Consider the following 9,961-nt stretch of genomic DNA (forward strand, 5'->3'; position numbering starts at 1 on the left):
GGTTTTAGTTAATAAAAATAGAAAAAGCTTATAGAATAAGAAAGAAAATATTTTTGTTGAGTTGTATAATGTGTTTATGTTTTAAGCTAAGTATTATGATGAAGGTGTCAAAAAGTTTAAAATTTTAAAAGTTTATAAAATAAACACATTGCTGTAAACTAAGGTTAAACATTTTTTATAAATTTGGTGTAGCTTCAGTGTACAGTGTTTATAAAATCTACAGTAGTGTACTGTAATGTCCTAGGCCTTCACATTCTGTGATCACTCACTCACTGACTCACCCAGAGCAACTTCCAGTCCTACAAGCTCCATTCTTAATAAGTGCTCTATATAGGTGTGCTATTTTTCTCTTTTATTTCTGCTGTACTTTTTTATGTTTATGTACATAGATATTATCATAATTGCCTACAGTATTCAGTGTGGTAATATGCTATACAGATTCACAGCCTAAAAGCAATAGGCTATATCATATAGCTTAGTAGTGTAGTCTGCTATGCCATCTAGGTTTGTGTAAGTACACTCTATGATGTTCATATAATGATGAAATTGCCTAATGACACATTGCTCTGAATGTATCCTCATCGAACTGTACATGACTTTCTGAAAGAGGCAAAACTGTGGAGACAGTAAAAATGATTAGTGGTTGCCAGGGGTTGTGGGGAGACAAGATAGAGAACAGAGGATTTTTAGGGCAGTGAAACTATGCTGTATAATACTATAATGGTGGATACCTGTCATTATACATCTGTCCAAACCTTTAGAATGGACAACACCAAGAATCAACTCTAAAGCAAACAATTTACTTTGGGTGATTATGATGTGTCAATGCAGGTACATCAATTGTGATAAATGTACCACTCTGGTGGGACATGCTGATAATGAACGAGTCTGTGCATGTGTGGGGACAGAGAGTATATGGGAGATCTCCGTACCTTCCACCAAATTTTGCTGTGAATCTAAAATCACTCTAGAAAAATTAAGCCTTACAAAGAAACACAATAGTATTCATAATTACTCCAGAGAAAATTAAATCCTTATGTATACACTTATCAAAACACGTATAGTATGTATATGCTAAAAATTACAAAAAAACTGATGAAAGAAATAGAAGACCTAAGTAAATGAAGAGATATATGTATTATGTTCCTGCATTGAAAAACTCAACACGTTGAAGGTATCAATTTTCCCAAAGTGACATATATGTTTTACATAATTCCTATCAAAATCACAGTGTTTTTTTTTTTTTTAGATACACATAAGATCATCCTAAAATGTATATGGAAAGTTACAAGCCCTTAGAATAGTTAAAACCATCTTACCAAAAGAAGAATAAAATTGGGGGAATCACTCTACCTTACATAAAGTCTTACTACATAGCTACAGTAATTATGACTGTGTGGTATTGGCAGAGGGATAAATACATCAATGGTACAAAGAATAGATAGAAAAACTGGAAGTAGACCCAAAACAATATGGTTAGCTGGTTTATGAAAAAATTTCAGAAGCCATTCAATTGAAGGAGAAGAGGGTGGGTTTTTAAATTTTTTTTTTTAACAAATTGTGCTTGAGAAATTAGACATCCCTATGCAAGGAAAGGGGGAAAGGGGGAAAGGGGAAAGGGAAATGGGGAAAGGGGAAAGGGGAAAGGAAAGGGAAGGAAAGGGAAGAGAAGGGAAGGGAAGGAAGTTTGAGCTAAACCTCATACTTTACACAAAAATTAACTCAAAATGGAGCATAGACATAAATCTACTTCAAAATGCAAAACATTTAGAAAAAAAAATAGGAAAAAAATCATCAGGATCTAGTGTTAGTAGAATTCTAAATGTGATTTATAAAATAAAAAAAGATAAACTGGACTACATCAAAACTAAAAAATTCCGCCCTGTGACAATATGTGTAATCCACATATCTACGAAGGGACTCATATCTAGAATATATAAACAACCTTAAAAATCTAACAGTGAAAAAAATCAAATAATCTAACTGGATCACTCACACATTGCTGATGGAAATGTAAAGTGGCACAACCATTTTGGCAAACATCAATGCTCTCTAACAAAGATAAGATGGGTCCCACTGATGAACTGTACTGCTACAGTAAATGTAGCCTCTATGCCTATCCCCATTCTGAAGATGTGTCACTTCCTGTTTCAGCTTCAAATCAGCCACAATGGCACAAGCCCACGAAATCAGAGGTGAAATTTAATGATGACCACTGCCCATTCTCTTCACTTGTCCCGAGAGGACACTGGAAATAGTTCAAAGACCCATTGAGGGAGATGGACATTGTTTCCCAGAAGTAAATACAGCTCAGCTTGTACTTTGGTACAACTGATCGACCTTACCACTTGCACAATCTGCTAGCAAAGGTTATGCAGCGCCTGAAGATGATCATGGCAGAATCACCAGGCCTCATCACCATCTGCCTTTTAGGATATCTACTCAGTGCTGAATGTACAGGTTTGTTTCCTTTTTTAAAATATATTGAGTATGCTTGTCTTTTAGATACAGAAATATCTGGTGCTGTCGTCTTCACTAAATTTTGATTACATGATTTGACAGCAATATTGAAGAGTCTAGCAGCCAGCATGCAGGTTGGTAAGTACTGGTTCTTTGTTAGCTAGGTTTTCTTCTTCTTTGTTTTTAAAACTAAATAGATTGGCAATGCTTATGATGCATTTATATTTAATAAACACAGTTCAGTTTATGACTTGGCCATGTAACTCCTCTTAGAAAACATTTATCTTTTTAATTAAAAAAATTAAAAGTGGGAAAACAAAGAAATAGCAGAATACAGTGAAAAAAATAATTACATTACTTTTTGGACTCACCACCTTGAAATCAAAATGGGAAACATTAAAATCACAAACAGTCTTATTTACACAAAAAGTCTGATTTTAAGATACATGACATTTCAAGATTTTAGAAGTATGTAATGAGGTATGGCTCTGATTTTTAAAATTATATACCCTCAATTTAAAGTATTAGTTAAAATATAAAGATTAATCTTTCATTGGTAAGCTGTTATTTATCATGAAAGTTTTTCATAGGTTAGGAAAAAAATCATTTTTTCTCTATTTCGAACATTTTTGAGTTGATATTTGGTGAAACACATTACCCACTTGAGTTCCCTAGGGGAGATAAGCAAGTCTAAGAATTGACATAAAGAGTAGAAGTTAGCTAATGCAACATATATCACTTTGTTTTTTCAGAACTACAGCAACTTTATATATTCCCCAGAGGAAGGCATACAGGGAAGAAATTATCCCATTTGGACAAACAGCATGTTCTCACAGGAAGCATTTATCACACTTACTTGTCAACCTTCTCGAATCAAATCTAGTAGCTGACAGTACCAGGATCAGGGGTGTCAACCCTAAGCACCCCCAGAAAGCTGACTGGCCCTGTGGTTCCCACTCCAGACATGATGTCAGCTATGAAATCAGACTGAAATGCTGAAATAATGATGCAAAAATACAGAGGTTAAACTAGCAAAGTGAGTAAAGTCAAGGGATAAAGAAAATTTGTTGGAAAACACACAAAGCAGGACATAAAACAAGGTCATTAGACATATCTCATTAGTGTGACATCTGGGAGGACAAAGAATCCAAACCCTTTTTTCAATACAAGTGGTGAAATGATGAAGGTTGTGAGAGGGCTGCTTAAAGACTTCAGATGCTAGGGAAAGGATAGATTCGAATAAAGAAGAACCAGGCTTTTTTAAGCCTGAAGGGAAGTTAAATATATGACCTCCAGACAAGACTAAGGAGAAAGGCAATGTGATTCTACAGCCATTGTAGCTAGAGATAATAAGCTCTTGAGGAGGGGGCCAGGGAAATTTTTTTTAAGAATAAACAATATTAATGCAGCACTCTCTTCTGCTATTAAACTCTCACTGGCTTCTAAAAGAAGTTTCTGTGAATGATTTGCTGAGATGTTGCATTTTCATGGCTGCTGCATTTAAGTGTTATTGCAACAATTTAGAATTTTGAAATTAAATCTGTTTTGTAAAACCAGTTTAGTTTTATAAAGCATATGCATCAAAGATTTCCTTCATTCATTCAGACATTACTGAGTTGCTAGTACAATGCCAGGTACTGTGGCAGGGTACTAGCGGTATGGGGATAAACTAGGCCCCCTCTTTGATGTAAAGCACCATAAGGCCAGGTGAGAGATTCCAATATAATGTGATAAAATGTGTACCAGGTGCTAAGGGATCATAGAGAAAGGAACGCATTAAATGGGGAAACACGACAAGAGAGACAATATTTTCATCTGGTCTTAAAAGATGAGTAGGAGTTATCTCTCTTTAAATGTCTGATATAAGGGCATTTTATTCAGAGAGGATTACTCATGTGCAAAGATTCAGATTCGCAAGAATATGAGGTATTTCAGGAGTTTTGTTTGGTTCCACATAGACTACGACAAGTGAAGCAGGTAAACTAGGCAGAGCTCGTCATCAGATAATAAAGGCGTTAACCAGATGTAGGTGATGGGGAGGAAGGCAGCAAAACACACTGCCACGTGTGCAAAAAAATTAATAATAATAATAAATAAAATAAAATAAAGGCGTTAACCTAAGGAGATTGGGAAATAAAATGCAATATGGAGGTATCCAAAGTATGAAAATAAGGAGTAACACTGATGGCTGATTTAGGATGCCCAGTCTGGGCAACACTCTAATGATATGATAGTTGGGGAGGGAGGCCATACCAAGATGAGGAAAGAGCAGTCTTGAGACTATTGCAATTATCTAGGGGAGACATAAAGGCTGGAACCTGAACAGTGGCTGTACAAAAAGAGAGTTCAAATGATATTAAAGAAGGAGAAGTGGTATGACTTATCCATCTGGGTATGGAAGGGGAAGCGGCTTAGAGTCTCAGGCATTTTGTATTTGACATGATTATGGGCCACAGCATAATGTCTAGATAACTGGCTGTTCAGTCTGACTGCCAGAGTCTGAATGATGGGTCTGACGTTTTAGTATGTTACCTTGGCCAAAGCACTTAGTCTCTATGAACCTCAGTTTTCCTCATTTAAAAAATAAGATGACAGTGCCTATCTCATGGGACTTTTGTGAGGATAAGGTGAGATAATGGATGCAAAGTTACTGACCACAGTGTCCAACACAGCAGAAGCATTACATATACATCAGCTATTGCTGGCCACATTATGATATACAGTTAGGGAGTTGGAAGAACGATCTGAAATTCAGGAGACATACCTAACTATAGATGAGTATTTGGAACTCAGTGCTCTGTAAACAGTAGTTACAGCCATGTGTGTGGGCATCTAGAGAGTGAGCACAGATATCGGGATGCCTAGTACGGTGCTAGGCAGTAGTGGTTATATGCTCAGTAAATTTGCTGACAGGGTCAGAGCTGGACTAGAGTGTGGTAAGCAAGGCCTGTAGGGCATAAATATACTTGTACATGCTGAGAAGTGAGGACCTCTTAAATATTGTGCCCTAGATGCCTTGTTTAGTTCACTCTTGTCCCAGCCCTGACAAGTATATATGAAGTGAAAAGGGAAAAAGCTGAGGCTGGAGCCTGGGTGAACCCTGGACATCTAAGGGCCAGGGAGAGGAAGAGGTGTTAATCAATTCAAGTGCTGGATGGACAATAGGAGTTAGAGCCAAGAGGTGAACCAGAATGGAGTGATTCTTATAAAAATACTTTCCTAAAAAGGGAGAGATCAATAATTAGAAATGATTTAGAGAAGCCAGTAAATACATAAACTCAAAATTATTCTTTAGGTCATTCCTGATTGTGACAATAGTCATTTCATTATGTAAATGTGATTAAGGAAGGAAAAGAGCTACACAAAAGTTATTAAAGAGCTAAAGAGAACTGAGAAAATTAAAAAGGAGGAAAGTAGGGCCAACATGAAAGAAGTAGGGAGAAAGAGAGATAGCCAGCATATTCTCTCACTGATCCTGTCAACACCACTGTGAGGTGGACATCCTTATTACACTACTTTTAAACCTATTTTACGCTGGGCGCGGTGGCTCAAGCCTGTAATCCCACCACTTTGGGAGGCCGAGGCGGGTGGATCACGAGGTCAAGAGATCGAGACCATCCTGGTCAACATGGTGAAACCCCGTCTCTACTAAAAATACAAAAAATTAGCTGGGCATGGTGGTGCGTGCCTGTAATCCCAGCTACTCAGGAGGCTGAGGCAGGAGAATTACCTGAACCCAGGAGGCGGAGGTTGCAGTGAGCCGAGATCGCGCCATTGCACTCCAGCCTGGCTAACAAGAGCAAAACTCCGTCTCAAAAAACAAACAAACAAACAAACAAACACCCATTTTACATTTGACAAAGTTAAGGTTCAGAGCTTATGTGACTTGTCAAAAGTCACAAGGTCTATAGGAGGCAGATATTTTATTCAAACCTATTTCTCTCTGATGGTATTCTGTTTATCACTCAACCACACTGTACAGTCATTTCTCCCTGTGAGTTCCATAGCCACAGATTCAGCTAACTGCAGATTAAAAATATTCAAGAAAAAAGTGGATGGTTGCATCTCTATTGAACATGTACAGATTTTTTCTCTCTCATTATTCCCTAAACAGAGTATAACAACTATTTACATAGCAGCTACATTGTATCAGCTATTATGAGAAACCTAGAGATGATTTAAAGTATAAGGGAGGATGTGTTTAGGTTACATGCAAATAGTAAGCCATTTTTATATCAGAGACTTGAGCATCTGCAGATCTTAGTATTTTGCAGGGGGTCTTGCCACCAATTTTCCATGGATACTGAGGAATGACTGTAAATGGATGCAGGAATGAATGCTATTTAGGAGTGTCCAGAGCCAAGTAAATGAGTTGCTGAGCAGAGAGGCGGGTGGAGGCTGTGAGGCATCAATATGTAGTGGCATACATCTGCAGCTTGGTGATGTTTTTCCTTCACAGTGCTCAGCCGTCTGGGAAGAGAAGGATGAAGGCAGAGGGCTGCTCTGATTTAGGGGCTAGGGTTGCAGGATAGGCACAGCATTTCAAAGGAGTGAAGGGAATTGAGAAATTTGGCAAATGAAGAGTTGAAGAGAGGCCGGGCACGGTGGCTCACACCTGTAATCCCAGCACTTTGGGAAGCCCAGGCAGGCAGATCATTTGAGGTCAGGAGTTAGATGCCAGCCTGGTCAACATGGTGAAACTCTGTCTCTACTAAAAATACAAAAATTAGCTGGGCATGGTGGTGTGCGCCTGTAGTCTCAGCTACTTGGGAGGCTGAGGCAGGGGAATCACTAGAATCAGGTAGGTGGAGGTTGCAGTGAGCCAAGATTGCACCACTGCACTCCAGCCTGGGTGACAAAATGAGACTCTGACTTACAAAAAAAAGAAGAAGAAGAGAGAGTTGAAGAGAAAAAGTCTAGGCTAAATTCAAAGAAAACAAAGTGAGCCCAAAGGGGACTTGCAGAGCAAGAGAAAAACAAGGATATCAAAGGACTAGAATGCTCCATAAAGTGAACAGCTGCAATGAAAATAAGGGAAGAAAGTTTAGTACATCTCCTTTGCTTTCCTTTTTTACTTTCCTTTCTCTTCCTTTTTGGAATTTAGGAAGTAGTCAAAAATAGCCTGGAAAGGTTATCTTATAAGCTCTTGATCCTCTTGAGATGGTATCAGATATATTGCTAGACCCTTGAAGAAAGGAACAACTCAAGGCAACCTCTTGAGTCTCTGTTATTAATTTTATACATATACATACATTAAAACACACAAACACATGCATGTGTGTATACAGTCAGGCATTCCTTAACAATGGGGATATATTCTGAGAAATGTGTCATTAAGCAATTTCATCATTGTGCGAACATAATAGAGTGTACTTACCGAAACCTAAATGGTATAGCCTACTACATACCTAGGATATATTGATGTGGCCTACTGCCCCTGGGCTTCTAGGCTGCAAACCGGTACAGCATGTGACTGTACTGAACACTGTAGGCAACTGTGACAGCGGTATTTTTCTGTCTAAACATAGAAAAGGTACAGTAAAAATACAGTTTTATAATCTTATGGGACCACTGTCATATAATGTGGTCCATCATTGACCAAAATGTCATTATGCAGCAAATTATTTTATATATATGTATACATATATATACACACACAGAGAGAGAGAGAGAGAGAGCGAGAGAGAGAGAGACAAAGAAACAGAGGAGAGAAGGAGTAAAGGAAGTAGACAATTCAGATGGGGACATCAATCCTCCAGAGTTCAGGAGTATCTCTACAGACTATGTAGCTGTCACTTAAAAAAATCCACATCCCAAATTCGAGAGAGATGTTTAAATCTCTGCAATTCCTATAGTACAATGCTAACCAAAGGTGTTGCTGATCTGAAATTTTTTTGAATTATTGTAGTGGTTTTTCTTTAAAACCTAGTGACAGACACTGAGATCACATTTGCAGCTGGACCATATTTAGGATTCTGTTCTTCAGGAGACATTTGTTCAAAGTCATTTGGGCAACTGTATCCTGCAAACAGCCAAGCCAGGGTGATGGATCACCTTGCAAGGATCCGCAATGAGCTAGCTATTTTCAAGTGATGACAAAGTGTGAAGTTAACTGCTCATTTGAGAACCTTCTTTTTCATCCAAAGTAAATTCAAATACGATTAGAAATCTGACCTTTTACTACTGGAACTCTCCTGACTAAAAGTAAAATTGAATTTTAATTCCTAAATCTCCATGTTTATATAGGACTGTGGGAACATCACAGATTTTGGCTCCATGCCCTAAAGAGAAATTGGCTTTGGGATTACTTGGATTAAAAACAAAGCCTTTCTTAAGAGATATATTTAATTTTCATGATGTTTTCTTTTTTTTCCCTAAAGCTAAATAATTATTTTTCTACATTTCAGTTTTTCTTGATAATGAAAATGCCAACAAAATTCTGAATAGGCCAAAGAGGTATAATTCAGGTAAATTGGAAGAGTTTGTTCAAGGGAACCTTGAGAGAGAATGTTTAGAAGAAAAGTGTAATTTTGAAGAAGCACGAGAAGTTTTTGAAAACACTGAAAAAACAGTGAGTATTTCTACATAATACCTTTCAGATGCAGAACATAGAATAGAAAATCTTTAAAAAGGGACTTTTCTTTAACATTTTAAAGCATCCATATATATGTATGTATTATAAATGTTACGAAAGATAGGGAATCGTTACCAAAACACTTTAAATACTACCATTAATTTGTCTTCTTTTATTCTTTATAGAATGAATTTTGGAAGCAGTATGTTGGTAAGCAATTCATTTTATCATATAGGTAGTATATGAAACATCTGAGAATTATGTGGGTTTTTTTCTCTGTATAAATAGATAATAAACTTTGTCAAAAAGATTCAGAAAGATCAAACTAACCTTCTAACCCATAATGAATAGTGATATACCATAGGGTTATGCCAGCATGGGAACTATCAGCTGGTAGATAAGTTTAATCTTCCGTAGGGCTTCACAAAGAACATTGTTCCACCCCAAGAAGGTGGAAGGAAGAAACTGAAATGATTGTGTCTTAGGACCCAATGAAAGTTTGCATTCCTCGGTAAAACCAGAGAATGCTGATTGACTTAAGTGTTTGTAGCTTCAAAGTCCTCCTCATTATCATGGCCCACAAGCCCTTCCATGATTGTCCTTCCCCGCCCTCCCCATTGCCCTTCTCACCACTGCTGCTTCTCTCCTCACACACTGGGCTCCAGACGCCTTGGCCTTCCTGCCACTTCTTGCACACTCTAGGAATGCTCCCACTTTAGAGGTTTTATCTGCCTGTTCCCAAATTCCCCTGAGCTGGCTCCCTTAACTCCTTCAGGTTTTTGCCCAAATGTTACCATCTTAGCAAGGCCTACCTTCATCATCTATTAATACTTCAACCTGCCCCAGTAGCCCTACCACTCTAGACACCTGCACAGTATCCCACTCTACTTTTTTTTTTTTTTTTTTTTTTTTTTTTTTTTTTTTTTT

The 9,961-nt window shown here is 37.7% G+C and overlaps 1 protein-coding gene across 1 annotated transcript in view; it reads left to right on the top strand.

Annotated features, from left to right (window-relative positions):
• Positions 1-2,322: 2,322 nt before the first annotated feature.
• The window catches only part of F9 (coagulation factor IX), a 30,936-nt gene continuing 23,297 nt past the window's right edge, over positions 2,323-9,961 (top strand). Inside the window, exons 1-3 of the mRNA XM_032268323.1 lie at positions 2,323-2,460; positions 8,868-9,031; positions 9,220-9,244. Coding sequence (XP_032124214.1) covers positions 2,373-2,460; positions 8,868-9,031; positions 9,220-9,244 — 277 coding nt within the window. The 5' untranslated portion in view covers positions 2,323-2,372. The remainder of the gene's footprint in view (positions 2,461-8,867; positions 9,032-9,219; positions 9,245-9,961) is intronic.

Source organism: Sapajus apella, unplaced genomic scaffold (genome assembly GCF_009761245.1).
Source record: "Sapajus apella isolate SASKATOON/1434 unplaced genomic scaffold, GSC_monkey_1.0 scaffold179, whole genome shotgun sequence".
NCBI classification, from domain to species: domain Eukaryota; kingdom Metazoa; phylum Chordata; class Mammalia; order Primates; family Cebidae; genus Sapajus; species Sapajus apella.